General features: G+C 42.4%; 1 protein-coding gene across 1 annotated transcript; it reads right to left on the bottom strand.

The window, feature by feature from the left end:
• Nucleotides 1-2,927: 2,927 nt before the first annotated feature.
• Cct4 (chaperonin containing TCP1 subunit 4) lies at nucleotides 2,928-22,407 on the bottom strand. Its single transcript, XM_042691215.1, has 14 exons — nucleotides 22,133-22,407; nucleotides 19,546-19,598; nucleotides 18,222-18,311; nucleotides 13,837-13,945; nucleotides 12,361-12,503; nucleotides 10,121-10,242; nucleotides 9,494-9,626; nucleotides 7,559-7,698; nucleotides 6,607-6,703; nucleotides 6,414-6,524; nucleotides 6,202-6,332; nucleotides 4,924-5,158; nucleotides 3,303-3,416; nucleotides 2,928-3,137 (listed from the first exon to the last, which is right to left on the bottom strand). The coding sequence occupies exons 1-14, from the start codon at nucleotides 22,257-22,259 to the stop codon at nucleotides 3,123-3,125; spliced, it is 1,620 nt and encodes a 539-aa protein (XP_042547149.1). The 5' UTR covers nucleotides 22,260-22,407; the 3' UTR covers nucleotides 2,928-3,122.
• Between the last annotated feature and the right edge of the window lie 1,074 nt (nucleotides 22,408-23,481).

Here is a 23,481-nt window from a genome sequence, read left to right as displayed (position 1 = left end):
CTCTACCACTTGAGCCACAGCGCCACTTCTGGCCTTTTCTGTTTATGTGGTACTGAGGAATTGAACACAGGGCTTCACGCATGCAAGGCAAGCGCTCTACCACTGAGCCACCTTCCCAGCCCATACTTTGTCCTTTCACTGCTTTGTAATTATGTATCCTTTCACTGCTATGCAATTATCAACTATTTATAGATTGTACTCTTGGCTGCTATAAAAGTTGATAAATCCTAAATAAGGTGGTAATTACTGGTTTTTGCCAAAGCAATTTAACAAGAAACATTTGTCCGCCAGGTGTTGGTGGCTCATACTTGCAATCTTAGCTACTCAGGAGGCTGAGATCTGAGGATCATGGTTTTTTTTTTTTTTTGGTCCGCCTTGGGGCTTGAACTCTGGGCCTGGGCTCTGTCCCTCAGCTCTTCAGCTCAAGGCGAGCGCTCTACCACTTGAGCTACAGTGCCACTTCCGGTTTTTCTGGTGGTTATTGGAGATAGGAGTCTCATGGTCTCTCCTGCCCGGGCTGGCTTTGAACCGCGATCCTCAGATCTCAGCCTCCTGAGTAGCTAGGATTACAGGCGTGAGCCACCAGCGCCCGGCTTGAGGATCACGGTTTGAAGTCAGCCTGGCCAGGAAAGTCTGAGATTCTCCAATTACCAGAAAACCAGAAGCGGAACTGTGGCTTAAAGTAGTAGAGCGTTAATGTTGAGAACAAAGAGGCTCAAGAACAGCACCCAAGCTGACAAAAATAAACAAAAACTAACATTTGTCTTGGAAGAATTCACTTTAAAAAGTTCATAGCCAGGTACTGGTGGATCACACCTGTAATCCTAGCTATTCAGGAGGCTGGGAGCTAAGGATCATGGTTTAAATCCAGTCCAGGCAGGAAAATCCATCATTTATTATTTTTGCCAGTCATGGAGCTTGAACTCAGGGCCTAGGAACTGTCTCTGAGCAACTTTGTGCTGAAGTCATGAACTCTACCACTTGAGCAACAATGACTTCGGAGTGTGTTTATTGAAGAGACTCAAGACTTTCCTGCTCAGGCTTGCTTGAACCTAAATCCTCAGACCTCAGCCTCCTGAATATCTAGGATTATAGATAGGAGCCACCTATGCCTGGCTAATCCATAACATTATCTCCAATTAAACACCAAAAGCCAGAAGTGGAGCTGTGGTTGAACTTAGGTGGAAGAGGGCTAGTCTTGAGCAAAAAAGCTTCAGGGTTAGTGCCTAAGCTTTGTTCAAGCCACACACACACACACAAACACACACACACACACACACACACACTCTCTCTCTCTCTCTCTCTCTTGCATATTTAGGATAACAATAATTTGGAGGCCTACCTCAAGTGCAGCCTTTATACAAAGGAATGACAGCTTTCAGAGTGCTTGACAAATTAAAGAAAAATCACTAGGTAAAATGTACACAGAACTAGAAGATGGCTAAAGCAAGGCCAGACAAGATTTTACAGGATGGCTTCTGATAAAGGTAGAGGCAGTTACAATATTTAAAGCCACTCAGACAGGACATTGCTTTGGTGGGGTTTGAGGCATGGCTCAGTTGGTAGAGTGGTAGCCAAGGAGAAAAGCAGCAAATAGTGAGTTGTGAGTCCCATTCTCAGATCTAAAGGAAAACTTTTTGCGAAGATGTGCTATACATATCTGTATTTTGTTTTTCAGGTGCTGGGTATTGAAGTGTTCAATTAATCTAGGCAAGCATGTACTACCACTGTGCTACACCTATAACTTAGAATATGGTTTTTTTTGGGTGCTAGTCTCCTGAGACTTGAACTCAGGACCTAGGCACTGTCAGCTTTTTCCCTTAAGGTTGGCATTCTACCACACCCACTTCTAGCTTTTTGGAGATGTTCCATGGGCTTTCTTGTCTGGGCCGGCTTTGAACCATGATCCTTATATCTCAGCCTCCTGAGTAGCTATGACTGTAGGTGTGACTCATGATGCTGAGCCTAGAATACTTTTTTATTTGGGGATTACATAATGTTTTGACCAAGCTTGATCAAAAAGCTTACAAAATTTCCAATTTCTGCAGGCATATTATCTGATTTGACTCCAAGAAGCTCTGAGCCAGCCAGAATTATTGCACTTGTGTTTGTATTTGTTGATAAATTTTTAGTGGAAGCTGGGTGGTATGGGGAAAATGAATCATTTATAGTACTCAAGGTAAAAAAAATGAAGATCTATTTTTAGGGAACCAGTATTCATAAAACAATTTTTGTAGCAACAAGGTAGCATGCTTTGTGTGGTTTCAAATTATAGATTCTCAAACTTACTCTAGATATAGTATAGGTAAATTTGAGTAACTATACAGCATTGAATTATTTTTATCTGAACATCTATGGTTTATCAATGGCAGCCTCTTTGGAAGCATATACATTCATAGATATCAAGAGTATTATATATTATACCAATGAGAATAAGTCTCTAAATAAAGTTAAGAAAAGTACTCAAGATGAATTCGTAAGATGTAAAGGTGAAATCATAGCTGGGTGCTGGTGGCTTATGCCTATAAAAATCCTAGCTACTCAGGAGGCTGAGATTGAGGATCATGGGCAGGGAAGTCCATGAAACTCGCTAGCGCTGTACCACTTGAACCACAGCACCACTTCTGGTTTTTTCCTGCTTATGTGGTGCTGAGGAATTGAACCCAGGTCCTCACGCACGCAAAGCAAGCACTCTACCACCACTGAGCTACCTTCCCAGCCCCTCCATGAAACTCTTATCTCCAATTAACCACCAGAAAACCAAAAGTGGCACTGCAGTGGTAGAGTGCTAGCCTGCACTGTATCCAGGCCCTGAGTTCAAGTCTTACAAATGACCAAAAAAAAAAAAAAAAAAGGTGAAGTTTTGAGGGATGGTCCTTGTATGGGTTTTTCAAGTTACCATAAATAACACAATATCAGAGAAATAATGTCTTTTGAAACCAAATATTTAATATTTTCATTAAGCTGTTCCATACATTTCAAGCAAATGCCAACTGGAAGACCAAATCCAGGAATTCATAAGGGAAACAATCTTCCAGACAAAGAACATTAAAGTGATCATCATCCACTCTAGCCATAGTACTAGTGGCTATAATCATGGCAGTTAGCCAGCATTATCCAGATTATCGAGTGTTTACCTGTTGAGAGAAAATGTAAGTTTCAAAACTTGAACAGTGATAACAGAATCTTAAGGATGGAAGATATTTAAGGTATTCTCCAAATTCCTTCTTGATATTACAAGAAAAACAAATGTCTCTTTTTGACCTTATAAGGAAATTTACAATCTATATATATATACTTACCACATCATCAATTTTCAGAATGCTTCGGACAGTTTCAGTTGCTAAGGTCAGAGCACTGACTGAAACCAACAAAGGCTGGACAACCATTTCCTCTAAAATATTGGAAATACCACCCTGCAAAACAGTATAGGTTACTTTTAGTGTTTATTTACTATATACATCAATATTACCTTGACATAAGTACGCCTTCAGACTTTTTCAAACCTATCTTCCTCAGAGGAGGTACATCAAAGCAGGATATTCTACTAAGTTTTTCTTTAACTTGCAGGTTGTATTTCAACTACAAGTTGAGAAAATGCTGAGTCTCATCTGTTTAAAAATATCCTGGCAAGGGCTGGGAAGGTGGCTCAGTGGTAGAGTGCTTGCCTTGCATGCAAGAGGCCCTAGGTTCAGTTCCTCAGCACCATATAAGCAGAAAAAAGCCCTAAGTGGTGCTGTGGCTCAAGTGGTAGAGCACTAACCTTGAGATGAAGAGTTGAGGGACAGCACCCTGGCCGAGTTCAGGCCCCATGACTGACCAAAAAAATTAAAAGAAAAAAAAAATCCTGGCAAAATCAGGTAGGTGATTATAGTTTAAAGTTAGGAGATCTTTGTCATGTGCTGATGTCTCAAGCATCTAATTCTAGCTATCAGGAAGCTGAGATCTGAGTCTGAGAATCAAGATTCCAAGTCAGCCTGGGCAAATAAATCTAAGAGACTGATATCTCCAGTTAACCAGCCAAAAAGCTGGAAGTAGAGTGTGAGACTGAAGTGGTAGAATGCCAGCCTTAATCAGAAAAGCCAAGCCAAGAGTGAAAGGCCCTGAGGGCTAGGAAGGTGGCTCAGTGGTAGAGCACTTGCCTTGCATGCATGAGGCCCTGGGTTCGATTCCTCAGCACCACATAAGCAAAAAGAAAAAAGCCGGAAGTGGCACTGTGGCTCAAGTGGTAGAGCGCTAGCCTTGAGCTGAAGAGCTGAGGGACAGCACCCAGGCCCAGAGTTCAGGCCCCACAACCGGACCCTCCCCCCCAAAAAAGTAGTAACTTTTGAGCATTTTTTCTCACAATCATAGATTTGTTCTTCAACACTCAATGTATTTACTTCACTACACTATGTTCACAATAACAACAGTTCACTTTTATATAGCTCTAATATAAAATTGCTCTTAGCTCTTGATGTATGAAGTAACTTTTTTGTTGTTGTTGTTGGTTGTGGGACTTGAACTCTGGGCCTGGTCGCTGTGCCTCAAGGCTAGTGCTCTACCACTTTGAGCCACAGCACCACTTTGGGTTTTCTGGTGGTTAACTTTGAGATAAGAGTCTTACAGAGCTTTCTGGCCAGGCTGGCTCAGATCTCAGCCTCCTGAGTAGCTAGGATTACACGCATGAGCCACTGGCACCTGGTGTAACTATTGTTTTTACAATGAAAAGAAGTTGAAGAACAATTAAAAGTAACTAGGTAAAATTATTAAGACCAAAATAGTACTTCGCATTAATGGGAATAGTTTTTCCCCATTTTTAAAGTCATACATGCTTTTGCAAGTCTCACATTTAAGTCCAAAGTCTTACCTAACAGATAATTACAAAGCTCTTAGTATTTTTATCTTAATCATCATTTTCTACCATAAAGATTATGTCATTACCTTTCGGACATTAATGCCTGTAGTCTTTTCTCCTTGGGCATGCCGATTTCTTAATTCTGTTACTGTGGAAATGGGATTCAGGCCAGCATTTTCAGCTAGCGTAGATGGAATGACCTCCATAGAATCTGCGAAGGCACGGACGCAGTACGATTCCATACCACTCAGTGTTCGTGAATACTCAGTCAGTCTTAGGGCCAACTCTATTTCTGGAGCACCACCTCCTGCAATAAGAGCTCTGAAATCCACAAATATTTTTAAGCTATTTTAACAGCAAATTTTATTTTAGCGCTAGTACTGGGGCTTGAACTTAGAATCTTGAGTTCTTGCTTAAGGCTGGCACTTTACCACTTAAGCCAAACATTTACTTCCAATTTTTTGTGGGTTAATTGCAGATAAGAATCTCATGGACTTTTCTGCTTGGGCTGGCTTTGAACTGCAATCCTTAGGTCCAAGGTTCCTGAGCAGTTAGGATTACAGCTATCAGTGTCCCACAAATAATTTTTTTTTTTTAACCAGTCCTGGGCTTGAACTCAGGGCCTGGGCTCTGTCCTTGAGCATCTCTGTGTTCAGGCTAGTGCTCTACCACTTGAGCCACAGTGCCACTTCCAGCTTTTGCTGTTTATGTGGTTACTGAGGAATTGAACCCAGGGTTTCATGCATGTTAGGCAAGCACTCTATCACTAAGCTACATTCCCAGCCAAGTAATTTTTTATACTTAAAAATAACAACAACTAGCCGGGTGCCGGTGGCTCACACCTGTAATCCTAGCTACTCAGGAGGCTGAGATCTGAGGATCACGGTTCAAAGTCAGCCTGGGCAGGAAAGTCTGTAAGATTTAAACCACTAGAAAACCGGAAGTGGCGCTGTAGCTCAAGCGGTAGAGCACTCGCCTTGAGCTGAAGAGAACAGGGACAGCGCCCAAGCCCAGAGTTTAAGCCCCAAGACTGACCAAAAATAAATAAATAAATAAACAACAATAACAAAAAAGCCAGGCAGAGACGGCTCATGCCGGTAATCCTACTTACTCAGGAACCTCAGATCTGAGGATATCGGTTCAAGGCCAGCCCAGGCAGGAAAGTCTGTGAGCCTCTTATTTCCAATTAACCACCAGAAAACAGGAAGAGACACTGTGGCTCAAGTGGTGGAGTGTTAGCCTTGAGCAAAAAGAAGTTCAGGGACAATGCACAAGCCCTGAGTTTAAGCTCCAGGACTGGAGAGGGGGACCCTCAAACAAACAAACAAACAAAAAGAACCCTAACTTTTAATTTAAAATCTTACTTCTTCTTCACTAAACAGCGAATAACACACAGGGCATCATGAATGGACCGCTCAGCTTCTTCAATCACCAGTTTGTTAGAACCACGTACAACAATTGTAACTGTTTTTCCTGGGCTTGCACAGCCTGTAATCTTTAGTAAATAAATTTCAAATTAGGTACAGGTTAAAAAAAAAAATCCAAGCAAATAAAAGCTTAATTATAATACGGTTACCTTGAGCAGTTTTCCAGAACCATCCAAATTGACCTCCTCAGCCAACTCAGCAGAACCCAGCATGTCAGTTGTGAATTGGTCAATATGAGCAACTGGTTTGGTGCCAATTGTCTGTGAAAAAATAAACAAACCCAGAAATCAAGGCAACGTTTTATCAGTGGACATTTTACAAATACAGACATTAATATTTTACCTTACAAATGAATTCAATGTCTTCCCTTTCAATGTCTTTAATCACCATAATCTTCATCTTGTTCAGAAAATGTAATGCAAGATCACTAAGAGCATCTCTAAAACACAAAATAAATGTTTGTTAGGCAAAAACCTAACCCAAATCAAACCAAAGAGAAAAAAACCCTCCACCTTGCTGTTCAAAGCTTCTAATGCTTTATTGTTCAAATGTACAATCACATGCAAATTGAGTATTGGGACCAACTTACTTGAGGTCACTGTCATGTAACTTGGGATTAGAACCCCTTCTTTCAAGTGTTATCTATCAAATACTATATAAAATAAGTAGTTACTTTTGGTACAACGTATCAATAGAGTAAATAGGGAAAGGAAAAAAAAAACATTTCAAACCTAAGAAGCCCTTTGGCATAAATACTATCTAAAGCATTCTCTCTAAAAGAAATGAACTTTCAATCAATTGCATAGACCTTTAATTTAAACGAAATGTGGCCTTTAAAAAATGAATTCCATTTGATGTTTAAACTCATAATCTACAAAGGTTATACAATCCACATTTGTATTATCACAAAGACAATCTGTTTTTTTACTCAATATATAATGGCACTCCAAAATGAAGATTTACTGTAGATGTCTGGTTCTTAATTTCCTAAAAAGTGTCATTAAGCTAGGCACTGATGGCTCATGCCTGTGATCCTACTCAAGAGGTTGAGATCCATGGATCATGGTTCAAAGCCAGGAAAAGCCCATCAACTCTTATCTCCAATTAACCACCAGAAAACTGGAAGTGGCACTGTGGCTCTAAGTGGTAGAGCACTCACCTTGAGCAGAAAAGCCCAGAGACAGTGTCTAGACTCTGAGCTAGAGCCCCATAATCCTCCTCCCCCAAAAAAGTGCTTTTGAGTGTCTAAATGAATAATTAAGGGAATTAAGAGATGAAGGAAACAGTTCCACACCTTAGAATAGACTTCTGTATGAGAAGAACATTACAGCCTGTTTTTTTAATTTGCTTCACTAAATTTAAAATATAGGCTCTCTCTTCTCGCAGCACTCTGTCCATCTGGGCATAGTCAGAAACTACTATTTGATTATCCATCTGTTTAGAAAAAGAAACACTTGTAAGCGGAAATATGTACAGACTTCACTGGTAGCTTTAATCCTAGCTATATAGGAGGCTAAGATCTGAGGGTAGCAGTTCAAAGCCAGAGCGTAATAGTTCATATTATTTCATTTTTTCTTTTTTTTTTGTTGGTTGTAGGGCCTGAACTCTGGGCCTGGGTGCTGTCCCTGAGCTCTTCACAGCTTAAGGCTAGCACTCTACCACTTGAACCACAGTCCCACTTCTGGCTTTTTCTGCTTATGTGGTGCTAAGGAATTGAACCCAGGGCTTCATGCATGCAAGGCAAGCACTCTACCACTGAGCCACCTTCCCAGCCCTGAGATATTATTTCTAATTAAACAGCAAAAAGGTTAAAATGGAGGTGTGGCTCAGGTGGTAGAACACCAACCCCATGTAAAAAGCCAAGTATATCAACTCAGTATCAAGTCCTTCTCCCCCAACTACATTTCAGTACAAAAAGGAAAATAAAATGACCATCCTATTTGGTAGTATTGAAGTAGGGCCTTGTGCTTGCTCATTAGGCAGTTCTACTGCTGGAATACACCTCTACCCCCTTTTAAGGTTATTTTTATAAGCCTTTGCTTCCTGCCCAGGTAAGCATCTAGACAGAAATCTGCTTTTTTTCTTAGATTTCCTTTTATGGCTGTGATGACAGGCATGCACCACCATGCCTAACTTCTTCAATTGAGACAGTCTTGTAGACTCTTCTGTACAGATTGGCTTCAATCTGAGATCTTCCTATTCTATACCTCCTAAGATCCTAATACTTAAATGTCAACCTTTTGCATACAAACTGTTATAAAAACAGCATCAGTTGTATCCTTTTTACTCTATGGCTTGTCATAAAAACTGCTGAGAACGGGCTGGGAAGGTGGCTCAATGGTAGAGCGCTTGCCTTGCATACATGAGGCCCTGGGTTCGATTCCTCAGCACCACATAAGCAAAAAGAAAAAAGCCGGAAGTGGCGCTGTGGCTCAAGTGGTAGAGCGCTAGCCTTGAGCTGAAGAGCTGAGGGACAGCGCCCAGGCCCAGAGTTCAGGCCCCACAACTGGACCCTCCCCCGCAAAAAAAGAAAAGAAAATGACAAATTTTCAACAAGTGATATAGTATTGTTTTAAGTAAAAACAATTTTTTCATAGTATGATCATCAGACTAGTTTCAGTTTCTACTTGTTTAAACAAAATATCTGCAAGTTACAGGATACGTGAAGTTTGTTTTTGGAAATTTGCAAAGAATATAAAAACTTTTTAAAAACCCTCTAAGTTACAGACAAAATTATTTTCCAGACCCTTTAAATCACCTGTCAGCTATTTTGTTTTTACTTTAATGAGAAAATGTTTTAGTTACTTAGTCAAAAAGTAAGCTGGTTGGGCTGGGAAGGTGGCTCAGTGGTAGAGCACTCGCCTTACATGCATGAGGCCCTGGGTTCGATTCCTCAGCACCACATAAGCAAAAAGAAAAGAAAAAAAAAAAAAGTAAGCTGGTGCCAGTAGCTCATGCTTGTAATCCAAGCTACTAATGAGGCTGAGATCTGAGGATTAGGGTTCAAAGCCAGCCCAGGCAAGAAAGTCCATGAGATTCTTATCTCCAATTAACCACCAGAAAACTGGAAGTGGAGCTGTGGCTCAAGCAGCTCTCACCTTGAGCTGAAGAGCGCAGGGACAGTGGCCAACCCGAGTTCAAGCCTCACAACCAACCCCCCGCCCCCCCCAAAAAAATCAAACAGCAAACAGCAAACTAATTTCATTTGGATTATTTGGATTTTACTTACATCTGTTTTGGGAGCAGACAAGCAAAACTGAATAAGCCCAATCTTAGCCTTTTCAACTCTAGTTATTCCAGAATTAGCCACTTTTTGGGTGAGAACTAGTCCTTCCACCAATTCACAATCATCGATTGTCCCACTAAGAAAAAAGAAAACAAGGAGAGGATAAAGAGATGGTAGAAATCTGAGACTGTTGTTAACACATTAAAATCATTAACCAAAGAAAAATGCTTCTGCCTACTAATAACCCATCCCCAAACCTCTTGGATCAACAACTGTCCCACTATTTTTTTTTTTTGGGTCCGGTCGTGGGGCCTGAACTCTGGGCCTGGGCGCTGTCCCTCAGCTCTTCAACTCAAGGCAAGCGCTCTACCACTGAGCCACCTTCCCAGCCCTGTCCCACTATCTTAAGTAAATATAAACAAACCTTGAGATTCTCACACAAATGCAATTTTTAAGGAAACAAAAAAAAGGGGTGGACCAAAGGGGATGACATTGCTCAGATGCATTATAAGCATCAACTGTTTCGTAAAATAGCACCTGTTGTACAACTGATTAAATAAAAAATTAAATTGAAAAGTTAGTTTGCAACTTATTTCTGTCAATATCAAAATTGTAATTAGTGATACTTACCCAAGCTTCTTAACTATTTTAATATCTCTAAGATCTACACTTGTAGCGGTGGCTGGGTCAATCACTTTCATCACTGCATTGACACTCATTGGAGAAAGTAGACTTGAATACTGAGAGACAACCTACAATTTTTTAAAACAGTTAATCTTCACAGTAGAAAAAGCCCTAGTTTTTCAAAGACAAAGTTATACAAGAACTGATTATCATCTTTTTAGAGTAAGATTAGGAAAAGGAACCACATGAGAAGCCTGTATACAAAGATGCCCTTCTACCCAGTGGCATAAATGAGAATATATACACTTGCTTTCTCTTTCATTAATATAGTACTCTGACTCATTAGAGTACCAATAGCTTTAAAGGCAATCCAAAACGGTCCAATTAATTTTTTTTTTTTTTGGTCTGGTCGTGGGGCCTGAACTCTGGGCCTGAACGCTGTCCCTCAGCTCTTCAGCTCAAGGCTAGTGCTCTACCACTTGAGCCACAGCACCACTTCCGGCTTTTTTATCTTTTTGCTTATGTGGTGCTGGGGAATCCAACCCAGGGCCTCAGGCATGCAAGGCAAGCGCTCTACCACTGAGCCAACTTCCCAGCCCAACTGTCCAATTAATTTTATGTGGAGGTTTCCTACCTAAAATATATGATGTAACCCTTAACCTGAGCAGATGGTAAAAATATGGTTAATGGCAAATATTTATTAATCCTTTTTTAAATATACCAGACAGTGATCATACCACTTTGCCTATATTAATTCACTTAATCTTCAGATAGACTGACACAAAGTCATACAACTTAGGTAAGTGTTGGAGCCAGAACTGCAATCTAGATTCTAAGACTAGAGCTAGGGTCACTCATTCAGCAATATTAGTTATTGTCACTAGAACTTTCTAGCTCTTTTTTTTTTCTTTTTTCTTTTTTTGCTCGTCATGGGGCTTGAACTCTGGGCCTAGGTGCTGTCCCTTGGCTTTTCAGCTCAAGGCTAGCACTCTACCACTTGAGCCACAGTACCACTTCTGCCTTTTCTGCTTATGTGATGCTGAGGAATTGAACCGAGGGCCTCATGCATGCGAGACAAGCACTCTACCACTGTAGCTCTTCATTTTTAATGAAGGAAAATGAATATTTGAGCTGGCACTGGTTGCTCAAACCTGTAATCCTACTCAGGAGGCTGAGATCTGAAGATCCTAGTCTGAAAGCCAGCTTGGCAGGAAAGTCTGAGACTTACTCCAATTAACCACAGAAGAAGCCAAGGAGAGCTATGGCTCAAGTGGTAGAGCAGAGGCTTTGAGCAAAAGCAGCTCAGGGACAGTGCCCCACCAGACTGGCACCAAAAAAAAAAAAAAAAAAAAAGAGAATGAACATTAGAATCTAATACTGATAAAAAAGAGAAAAAGAATTGGGGTAGATAACAAAATATGGCCAGGTGCAGGTGGCTTACACCTGTAATCCTAGCGACCAGGCTGAGATCTGAGGATTGCAGTTCAAAGCCAGCCTGGGCAGGAAATTCTGTGAGACTCTATCTCCAATAAACCACCAGAAAACTGGAAGTGATGCTGTGGTTCTAGTGCTAGAGCACTAGCCTTGAGCTGAGGAGCTGAGGGACAATGAGTTCAAGCCCAGGACAATGAGGCCCAGAGTTCAAGCCCCACAACTGACAACACACACACACACACACACACACACACACACACAAGATGGAACAGATGGAACATAATTCTTTTTACTGTTTTTTTTCATTAAACTAGTTAATTTTAAATTTCTCAAGAATACAAAAGTTCATCACTTCTTTTAAGTTTCATACTAAAAAAAAAAACAAAAAACAGATGTAACTAGTTATATCTTATGTGTAAATTACTTATTTTCCCATGAAAGGAGACAATGTAGAAGACAAAACACACACGCACACACACACGCACACACACACACACACCAAAAACCTTGATAATGCTCTGCACCTTAAGCATTCATGTACCGACAGAAATAACTGTGGCAGTCATTGTGACTTGGAAGGTGGAAAGATTTAAGAGGCAATTTAACAAGTGCTAAAAATGCATTAAATGAAAAGCTGGAAATGGGTACAGTACCTATCAAATAACTCCTTTGTAAGCTTATGGCTTAAACCAATTAAACAAATGTGGTTACTTAGAAGTTAATGTTTATATTTTCTATATTAGCATCATGAATCACAGGGGAAAAAACCCTTAAACTATAATGTGACAATTGTCTCTTCGTGCTTGTCTCACCTTTGAGTTCAATGAAGTGGTTGCACTATTTAACAAAGTTTCTCTGTCACTCAGCTCCACAGGTCGAGACATGTCAGTCAAGACTTCAAGACCCTTTTCTAAAGCCTTCTGGAATGACTCGGAAATGATGGTTGGATGAATTCCTGTTATTTATGAAAGCAGTTAATTGTAACAGATGTGATCTAAAAATATTCTACTCATTAAAATGCTAAAAGTAGTCATGAACATTTTTCCTTTATTTTTTGCCAGAGCTGGGGCCTAAACTCAGGGCTTAGGCACTGTGCCTGAGTCTCTTTGTGCTCAAGGCTAGCACTCTATTACTTGAACCACTGCACCATATCGGCTATTTCTGAGTGGTTTATTAGAGGTAAGAAAAGACTTTTCTGTGCAGGCTGGCTTCAAACCACAAGCCTCAGATCTCAGCCTCCTAAGTACCTAGTGTGTGAGCCACCAGCTCCCAGCTCCTTTTTTTTTTTTGAAGTGCTAGGGAGGGGCTGAAAATGTGGCTTAGTGGTACAGTGCTTGCCTAGCATGCATGAAGCCCTGGGTTCAATTAATCAGTACCATTTATGCAGGAAAAGCTGGAAGTGGCACTTCACTCAAGTGGTGAAGCACTAGCCTGGACCACAAAGAGCTCAAGGACAATGTTCAGGCCCTGAATTCAAGCTCCAGGACTAGCACACAAATAATAATAATAATGAAATAAAAAGAAATGAAGTGCTAGGAATTGAAACACAAGCCAGTCCAAAAATTTACTTCTTGAAACAGATCAGTTGCATAGTCATGTGAAATGTAAGACTGAAACCACTCTTCCTTGGTCGGATGTAGGGCTTGAACTCTGGGCCTGGGCGCTGATCCTGAGCTCTTGAGCTCAAGGCTAGCGCTCTACCACAGCTCCCCTTCTGCTTTTCTGGTGCTTAATTAGAGGTAAGTCGCATAGACATTCCTGCCCGGGCTGGCTTTGAATCATGATCCTCAAATTTCAGCCTCCTAAGTAGCTAGGATCACAGGGGTGAGCCACAGGCACCAGGCTAACAACTCTTTTTTTTTTTTTTTTTGCCGGCTGTAGGGCCTGAACTCTGGGCCTGGGCGCTGTCCCTCAGCTCTTCAGCTCAAGGCTAGCGCTCTACCACTTGAGCCACAGCGCCACTTCTGGCTTTTTTCTTTTTGCTTATGTGGTGCTGAGGAATCGAACCCAGGGCCTCATGCATGCAAGGCAAGCGCTCTACCACTGAGCCACCTTCCCAGCCCACAACTCATTTTTGAAGAGCAAAACTCTGAGTATCTACAAGCCTAACAAAACCCACAAGCAAAATACCAAAATACAAAAAATATTCATTACTACCTTCCTGATAAAAGTAATTTTAAATTAAATCTTAAATCCCATATAGGAATAACTTGGCTTTTCCTCGGGTTTGTCTTTAAAAATCAAATACACTTTTCTAATTTTTCTAACTCCAACAAAGCAGATCCTACCTTTCTGAAGAAGCTTGGTACAAGAATCTAAGAGAGATCCCGCAATGATGACCACAGAGGTGGTGCCATCTCCTGCTTCTATATCTTGAGCCTTAGAAAGCTCCACCAGCTATGAAAACAGAAAATATCAAGATACTAAATAACACATTTAACAACAAAGTGACATCTAATTCATATGATCACGTCAGTGCCTTAAACAAAGAACTGGAAGGGTTAACATAATTTTTGGGGGGAGGGCAGGGGTTGTCAATTGTGGGGCTTAAACTTAGGGCCTGGATGATGTCCTTGAGTTTTTTTGCACCAAGCTAGCTCTCTACTACTCCACCACTTTGAGTCACATCACCACTTCTGGTTTTGTTGATTAACTGTAGAAAATAGTCTCACAGGTCAGGTGCTAGTGGCTCAAGCCTGTAATCCTAGCTACTCAGGAGGCTGAGATCTGAGGGTTGCAGTTCAAAGCCACCCTTATCTCCAATAAACCATCAGAAAACTGGAAGTGGCTGTATGGCTCAAGTGGTAAAGTACTTGCCTTGAGCCAAAGAGCTCAGGGACAGTGCCCAGGCCCAGTTAAAGCCCCACGACAGGAAAAAAAAAGTCTAATAGACTTTCCTGCCTGGGCTGGCTTTGAATAGTAATCTTTAGATCTCAGCTTTCTGAGTAGCTAGGATTACAAGCATGAGACACTGACAACAGGCTTCTATGTAATTTTTGACTGAGGATTATGTTTCATTTAAAAACAAATAAATAGGGGGCTGGGAAGGTGGTTCAGTGGTAGAGTGCATACCTAGCATGCATGAGGGTTTGATTCCTCAGCACCAGAAAAGCCGGAAGTGGCACTGTGGCTCAAGTGGTAGAGTGCTAGCCTTGAGCTGAGGGACAGCGCTCAGGCACAGATTTCAAGCCCCATGACCAACCAAAAAAAAAAAAAAAGAAGTTCCTACAGGTCATCACAGGTATTCTACATACCTGGAAATAATGAAGTGAAATTAGGCAGTCCAGATGAAGTAAAGTCCTTTGCCAAATTTACCTGAACTAATTCCATGTGAGCCTAATCTGACTCCTTTTATCTCTACATAATAAAAGAGCTTTCTTTTTGGTGACAGGGTCTCATTTTGTTGCCCCAGGCTGGCCTCAAACTTCTGACCCCAAAGGATCCTCCTGCTTCATCCTTCTACAAGTACTTGGACTACAAGAAGACATCTTGTGCTCAGGTGGTTTTTTTTTTGTTGTTGTTGTTGGTGGTGGTGGTCACAGGGCTTGGGTCCTCTCCTGAGCTATTTTGCTTAATGCTAAATGCTAACACTCTACCACACCGTGTCATAGCTCATGGGTTTTCTGGTGGTTAATTGGAGATAGAGTCTCACAGACTTTCCTGCTGGGCTGGCTTTGAACCATGATCCTTAGATCTCAGCCTCCAGAGTAGCTAGGATTACAGGCATGAACCACTGGCACCTGGCTTTCAGATAGACTTTTGATAAAACTTTCTATGACAAGATATGGAGATTTCTCAATTGACAACAGATTCAACATTGTAACCCTTAGTTTTTTGTTTTGGTGCCAGTCCTGGGCTTAAACTTAGGGACTGGGCACTGTTCCTGAGCTTTTGTGCTCAAGGCTAGTGTTCTACTACTTTGAGCCACAGCTCTATTTCAAGCTTTTTGGTAGGGGTAAGGATCTCATAGACTTTTCTGCCCAGATTGCCTTTGAACAATGCTCTTCAGAAATCAGGCTCCTTCTAATTAGCTAGGATATCAGCAGTGAACCAATGGCACCTGCCACCACCTTTTAAAAAATAAATTTTTGACATGATTTATTTTATATACAATTATTTTAGGGGTTGGGAAGGTGGCTCAGTGGTAGAGTGCTTGCCTCACATGCATAAGGACCTGGGTCCGATTCCTCAGTACCACATAAACAAAAAAAGCCGAAGTGGCACTGTGGCTCAAGTGGTAGAGCGCCAGCCTTGAGCTGAAGAGCAGAGGGACAGCGCCTAAGCCCAGAGTTCAAGCCCCACAACTGATCAAAAAAAAAAAAAAAAAAAAAAGTTCACAATTATTTCATAGCCCTCTAGGGACTGGGGATAGAGCTCAATGGTAGAGTGTTTGACTAGTATGTGTAAAGCCCTGGTTTCAATCCCCAGAATCCCCCAAAACAAAGTTACTGCTGTGTTTACCTGTAACATTCATTAAACTAATAATCTGAAAAGTACCACTTATATTTTTATGTTTTCCTTAACTGTACAATACTTTCCTGTGGACAAACAAGGGGACTTTTATTATATCCAGTATTAAGCCCAGAGTTCAAGCCCCATGACCGACAAAAAAAAAAGAAAAAGAAAAAAGAAAAAAAAATAACAGCCCTGTGCTGGTGGCTCATGCCTATAATCTTTTTTTTTTTTTTGGGGTCCAGTCGTGGGGCCTGAACTCTGGGCCTGGGCGCTGTACCTCAGCTCTTCAGCTCAAGGCTAGCGCTCTACCACTTGAGCCACAGCGCCACTTCCGGCTTTTTTTTTCTTTTTTCTTATATGGTGCTGAGGAATCGAACCCAGGGCCTCAGGCATGCAAGGCAAGCACTCTACCACTGAGCCACCTTCCCAGCCCCTCATGCCTATAATCTTAGCTACATAGGAGGCTGAGATCTGAGGATCGTGGTTCAAAGCCAGCCTAAGCCAGCAAAATCCATGAGATTTATTTCCAATTAACCACCAAAAAGCTTCAGTGGAGCTTTGGCTCAATTGGTAGTGTGTTAGCCTGAGCACGAAACTAAATACCCAGGACCTAAGTTCAAGCCCCAGGATCAGCACACACACTCAACTGTTTTTCACTCATATGTGGAAGCTACACCTATAAAGACATACACATTCAAGGACATAAATATTTATTTGTGTGATAAAGTCTGAGACTATCTCCCATCAAACTATTCAGAGGGGCTGGAAAGGTGGCTCAGTAGTAGAGTGCTTTCCTCACATGCATGAGGCCCTGGGTTCGATTCCTCAGCACCACATAAAAGCCAGAAGTGGCATTGTGGCATGTGGTAGAGCGCTAGCCTTGAGCTGAAGAGTTCAGAGACAGTGCCGGCCCAGAGTTCAGGCCCCAGGACTGACAAAAACAAACAAAAAACTATTTGGAAAAAGCTAGAAGTGGTGCTGTGGTTCAAGTGGTAGTGCACTAGCCTTCAGCACAGAGAGGCTCAGGGATAGAGCCCAGGCCCTGTGTTCAGGTCCCAGGACTAGCAAAAGAAAAAAAAAAAAAGAAAGAAGTTGTTTAGGGAACAAAAGAAATCAATTGGAGGGCTGGGAAGATGGCTCAGTGGTAGAGCGCTTGCCTTGCATGCATGAGGCCCTGGGTTCGATTCCTCAGCACCACATAAGCAAAATGAAAAAAGCCGGAAGTGGCGCTGTGGCTCAAGTGGTAGAACGCTAGCCTTGAGCTGAAGGGCTGAGGGACAGCGCCCAGGCCCACAGTTCAGGCCCCACGACCGGACCCAAAAAAAAATAAAAAAAATAAAAAATAAAAAAATAAAAAAAAGAAATCAATTGGAATATGTGTGGAAAATTAACAATATATTACTGTATTAATAATGTAGGCTTAAAAAAAAAAACAACCCAAAACAAAAATATGCTTATACAGCATAAACAGGAAAAAAAAAAAACCTCACCATGTTTAAATGGTATGTGATCAGCCGGGCACTGGTGGCTCACGCCTGTAATCCTAGCTACTCAGGAGGCTGAGATCTGAGGATCTCGGTTCAAAGCCAGCCCGGGCAGGAGAGACCGTGAGACTCCTATCTCCAATAAACCACCAGAAAACTGGAAGTGGCGCTGTAGCTCAAGTGGTAGAGCGCTCGCCTTGAGCTGAGGGACAGCATCCAGGCCCAGAGTTCAAGCCCCACAACCGCCAAAAAAAAAAAAAAAAAAAAATGGTATATGATCAAACAATGTAACTAACAAATATAAATAGTATGCTTTTTTTTTTTTGGTCGGTTGTAGAGCTTGAACTCTAGGCCTGGGCGCTGTCCCTCAGCTCTTCAGCTCAAGGCCAGCTTTCTACCACTTGAACCACCTTTCCAGCCCCATAAATAGTATATTTAAAACAAAATTTACCTATAATTATACTTACCTGCTGGGTACTGGTGACTCATGCTTGTATTCCTAGCTACTCAGGAAGCTGAGATCTGAGGATCACGGTTCAAAGCCAGCCCAGGCAGGAAAGTCCCTAAACTCTTATCACCAATAAACCACTAGAAAACCAAAAGTGGTGCTGTGGCTCAAGCAGTAGAGTGCTCGCCCTGAGCTGAAGAGTGCAGGGACAGTGCCCAAGGCCAGAGTTCAAGCTCCACAATCAACAAAATAAATAAACAATAAAATAAAAAAAAATTATACTTACCATCCTAGCTGCTGGGTGTAATACTTGCATTTGTTTCAGAATGGTGGCACCATCATTTGTTATGGTTACATCACCTTTTCCATCTTGAATCTAAAAATAATTTTTTACATGTTTTATTTCAATGTGGCATTCTAAAAGCTCTCTATTCAATTTAGTACTTCATCATAAAGAAGTTAATAAACATACTTTCTGCCATGTATCTCAAAGTCAGCACTATGTAATGTGAACACAGTTCCAATAGTCAACACAATAACTTGTTTCACAGTATCCTCAAAAAGGCAGCAGCATTGGTAGTAGACACAAACTTAACATTGAAAGGAGTGCTTTTCCTATCATCCACTGGATTTGAGGGCACAGCACTCACATTATTATTTTTTGTTTGCTTTTTAGTTGGTCGTGGCAACTCTAGACCTGGGCACTGTCCTGGAGTTCTTCAGCGCAAGGCAAGTGCTCTACCACTTGAACCACAGTGCCCACTTACAGCTTTTTCTGAGTATGTGGTGCTGAGGAACTGAACTCAGGGCCTCATGCATGCAAGGCAAGCGCTATACCACTGAGCCACCTTCCCAGCCCCTCAAACTATTATTGTAGTCTCTATTTTACAATGCTTCCAATCAACCAACCTAAGATAGAAGCTCAAATCCCAGAATACAACATTAAGAAAAAGTGGGATACACTCTACTTTTTGTGTCTTCCACATCAAGTAAGAATTAGTTAAGTATTGTTCACTGCAAAGTAATCTCTCCTCTCTCAGAACTCTCCAAGGTACCTCTCCAACACTTTTTCTGACCAGGCTGGCTTAGAACTCGATCCTCAGATCTCAGCCTTCTGAGTAGCTGGATTATAGGTGAGAGCCACAGGCACCCAGCCAGTTTTGTTTTGTTTTGTTTGGGTCCGGTCATGGGGCCTGAACTCTGGGCCTGGGCACTGTCCCTCAGCTCTTCTGCTCAAGGCTAGCGCTCTACCACTTGAGCCACAGCGCCACTTCCGGCTTTTTTTCTTTTGGCTTATGTGGTGCTGAGGAATCGAACCCAGGGCCTCAGGCATGCAAGGCAAGCGCTCTACCACTGAGCCACCTTCCCAGCCCATCCCAGCCAGTTTTTACTATTTAAATAATACCTGCCTTTTCCATGTAGCTGGGTAACAGATGTGAATCATCATATCCAGCATATTTGTTGTTCAAACCTCAATCTCTGCCTCAAAGTAGCTAGGATGACAAGTCTTAGCACTATGTCTGACTAAAAACAACACATCTTAACCCTTCATTAGTCATTGGACTACGAATAGGGGCACTCAATATATGTATGGATGAGTTAGCTTTTACCATTTTATCCATTCCTTTTGGTCCAAGGCTTGTTCTAATAGCATCAGCAACCGCTATAAACAGAAGAAATAAAAAATAAGTTAAGACTTTTTTTTTGTTGGTCGTGGGGCTTGAACTCTGGGTTTGGGCGCTGCCCTTGTGCTCTTCAGCTCAAGGCAAGCGCTCTACCACTCGCTTGAGCCACAGCACCACTTTCGGTTTTCCAGCAGTTTATTGGAGATAAGAGTCTCACGAACTTTGCTGCCGGGGCTGGCTTTGAACCGCGATCCTCAGATCTCAGCCTCCTGAGTAGCTAGGATTACAGGCGTGAGCCACCGGCGCCCAGCTAAGTTAAGACTCTTAAACAGCGTAACTATTTCTAAATTCTGACTGAAGATTATTTCTTTAATTAATATAAAATAGACTGAAAATGCTACAGTGCTACAAATCCTTAATAAATCAGTAAGTAAAACCAAACCTTCAAATAGAGGCCTGTATCATTATCAGTATGTTATGAAGAAACAGCTCAGCTTATTCCAGTTATGTTCTTACATGACTGTTTCTATTTTGTTAGTTCACCATAGGTTTCTCACAACTATGCAGTCCATATGGAAGGACTAGCCCAAACCATTTACACTCCATGATAAGCTCAATGCCTGTATAATAACCTTTACGTTGTATACTTTAAAATTTGCATTTTACTTATTTCATAACTTTGGTCTACTATTCCTAATTACCCAGTCAACACTAGGTTTTCAATTCACTTTAGTGGACCAGGATGGCGAGGATTCTATAAAAGAAACTTCAAAAATGCTCTGATATTCAAAAAATATTAAGTCTCTAGAAGATACCCAGCATGCAAACAATATGCCCTGTGGCACCAAATTTATGGAATGATTCAGGCTGAATAATAACAAAAGAGCTACTGGTATGCTGTATGTACTTCTTCACAACTGACAAATGGTACTCTTATCTTCTCCCCCACAAACACCAAAATAAACTTGCTGCCAGAGTTACACTAAACATTTACCTGGCAGAAGGAACTGTTTCATAAGATTTTGACGTGGAAAAACTAGTTATTCTCCTTTGCTTTCTTGAGCTCTCCTACCTATGTGGTTAGGCTCACAAATAATTTAGGAGCCTTTTCTTCTTACATGCATACCCCTCAGTTGTTCAGTTTCAATTATTTGCAACTTGTTTTATGAAAGGATACTCTACTTCCCATTTTGTATCTTTTACCTTCCCTTGTTTGTTGTAAATCAACTGCAGTACACGCTCTTATCTTTTTTTTTTGGTTGGGAGGGTAGTTCTTGGGTTTGAATTTAGGGCCTAGGCACTGCCCCTAAGCTTCTTTTGCTCAAGGCTAGCACTCTACCACTTGAGCCACAGTGCCACTTCTGGTTTTTCTGTTTATGTGGTACTGAGGAATCGAATCCAGGGCTTCGTGCATGCTAGGCAAGCACTCTGTTGCTAAGTCACCTTCCCAGCCCGTCTTGATCATTTGATTGGCCCCAGAATCTCCCAACATCTCGACCCTAATCTAGTACACATAAACTTCAGCTATGGCTCCTTTGAATGCATATGGCTCCTTAATTTACAGATATAAACTGTAAATGACCCCTAATCTAACTATCCGGTAAATCTGACTCCTCCCACCTGGGTTAGAAACTACCATCTGTGCTTTCACCATCTGGCACCTACTTGCCTTTTAACATTACATTCCCAAGATCCTTATACTCTTTCTCACTGAACTGCACAGCAACTCTACAAATTAGCGATTACCTCAGTCCACCTAGGAATTCTCTGTAGCGGTAGCAAATGAAGTCAACTGCTTTCCTGGATATTGACCCTTCAAGATCTAGCCCAGCTTAACCTTTCCAATCCCACTTCTCATTCTGCACATTTTATTTTCTAATGACACTTCCTACATTCAATTGCCAGATAAGATCTCAACGTCTTAGTTCTTATTTTTCCTCCCACGTTTTCCTACATCAATTCGACTTCACCTAAATCCTCACAACACTAAAAAAAAAAAAAAAAAAAATCCTCCTTCCCAATTTTGTGGGTAAAGAAACCTTAGTTCTGAGGTCAAAACTCGCTAAGTCACGAAGTCATGAGAATGAAATTTAAGTTTCCTTGATTTCTACAGAAGACAATACATGTTACTCGACAGCAGAGAAGACTTAAAAGCTCATGTGGCTTTCCGTAATTATTTCCAAAGACAGATGTCAGTGTGCCACACCTGAGGACAATGGGCCCCGCCCCAATTTTGTCCTGGAGACTACTCAGTTCCAACAATCGTGCCGGTTCAAACAAAGCTCAAGCGCCGTCTACGGCTGGGCCCGGTAGAGGTAAGTGACTGCTTTTCAGTGTTAACTGCTCCCCGCTCGCACGTGTGGCGAATAACGCACAGCCTGGGATGAAAAAGACCCGCAAGCTCCCCAACTGGGCGGGTCCGAGGCCTCCTCCATGCTCGCCGTGTCCAACAGCGCCGAGAAGAATCCCTCCGAAGAACTTCCCGAGGCAGCCGTACCCACCCCAAACCCGGGCGAGAGCGCCTGGGCTCGGCCCGCGCGGCGGCGGGGCGGCGCGGGGAAGGGAGCCGTACCTTTGGCCGCGGAGATGTTGCTGAAGCGGATCTGGGCCGGCTTGTCGCGGTCCTGGTAGGCGCCTTTCCCGCGACCGCCGGCAGCTGCGGCGGCCGCCCCGCTCCGCGGTGCCACGTTTTCGGGCATGGCAAACTTGGCTATTTCCGCGCGGGCTCAGGAAGGACGGATGGACACGGATTCTTGCCCGCCGCAGAGAAACGGCGCACGTACACAGTCTTCACGAACCTTCCAGAAAGCGGCGCCGGAAAGAGGCGGAGGCAGAAAGGGGGGCCTGGCTGACGGTGCGGCGCCGACGTGACGTCACGGGCTGCCCGCCGCGCGCCGGGTGAGCTGGCTGCTGGCTCCGGAGCTCACTCGGGGTTTGTCGGGCCAAGGGTGTCCAGGCACGAGGAGCGGGCGGAGCGGAGACGTCGGCGAGAGGACCTGGGAGCGGCTGCACCCACGTGGGCCGCAGTGACAGCGCGCGGCGTTGTAGGCAGGGGATGGGGCTTCCCCACGTCTCCCCACTCCGTCCTCCACCGTTGTGAGGCCCCGCCGCTCCCTGGCTGGACCCAAAGGCGGGGAGTGCGGCTCAGCCGGCTCTTTCTTACTGGCCTCAGTTTAAGGAATAGAAAAAGAGGTTTGCGATGGTCGTTGCTTCCCTTTGTCTTAAGTATTAAGGTTGGTTCATGGCGATTGATGGTGGGTAGTTTAAATACACGATGGTTAAATGCCAGAGAATATTAGTTTGGGAGTCGTGATTATTGCTCATCTAGACTGCCTGCTTACCACCGGCTCATTGACGCTTCTACCGAACAGCCACCGACTCTCAGAGAACACAGACTGTGTAACAACTATTTAACTCCGTTATCTCCTAAGCAGAGTTCGAAGCTTTGCCCATTTTATCTCATCTAATTCTCAACAATGATCCAGTGAAATAAGTGCTATTGCCTTTAATTAGCTTAAACGGGACTAAAGCCCCATCGAACCCCATAACTAGATGGAAGCAGTATTCCAACACAGAAGCAGGAGCTGTCATGAACTAAACTGCCGAGTTCACATGATCATTAAATAGGAAAATTTATGCAGGCCAGTTTCATTCAATATTAGTTATTAGAAAATTATTAAGTACCCGTAAAATGACATTGTGCAATAGGTTAAAGGACTTTGTTTTTCTTTCTTTGCTTTTCTTTCTTTTTTTTTTTTTTTTTTGCCACTGGGGCTTGAACTCAGCCTGAATGCTCTTAGTTTTTTATTCAATGTTGGCACTACACCACTTGAACCACAAGTTCACTTCTGGCTTTTTGCTAGCGAATGAAAGAGAAGAGTGCCATAGACTTTCTTGTAATCCCAGATCTCAGCCTCTTGA

This window comes from Dipodomys spectabilis, unplaced genomic scaffold, assembly GCF_019054845.1.
Source record: "Dipodomys spectabilis isolate Male_0828 unplaced genomic scaffold, ASM1905484v1 ptg000141l, whole genome shotgun sequence".
Lineage (NCBI taxonomy): Eukaryota > Metazoa > Chordata > Mammalia > Rodentia > Heteromyidae > Dipodomys > Dipodomys spectabilis.
Note: the sequence above shows the minus strand (reverse complement) of the source record. Positions and strands in the feature narration are given on the sequence as shown.

Excerpts from the sequence above, each read along its gene's own strand:
- Cct4 (XM_042691215.1), bottom strand. The coding sequence starts at position 22,259 with ATGCCCGAAAACGTGGCACCGCGGAGCGGGGCGGCCGCCGCAGCTGCC. Across the intron at positions 13,946-18,221 it reads TACACCCAGCAGCTAGGATG|CTGGTGGAGCTTTCTAAGGC; the intron begins GTAAGTATAATT and ends CTGTTTTCATAG. Across the intron at positions 6,333-6,413 it reads GTTCTGGAAAACTGCTCAAG|ATTACAGGCTGTGCAAGCCC; the intron begins GTAACCGTATTA and ends TATTTACTAAAG.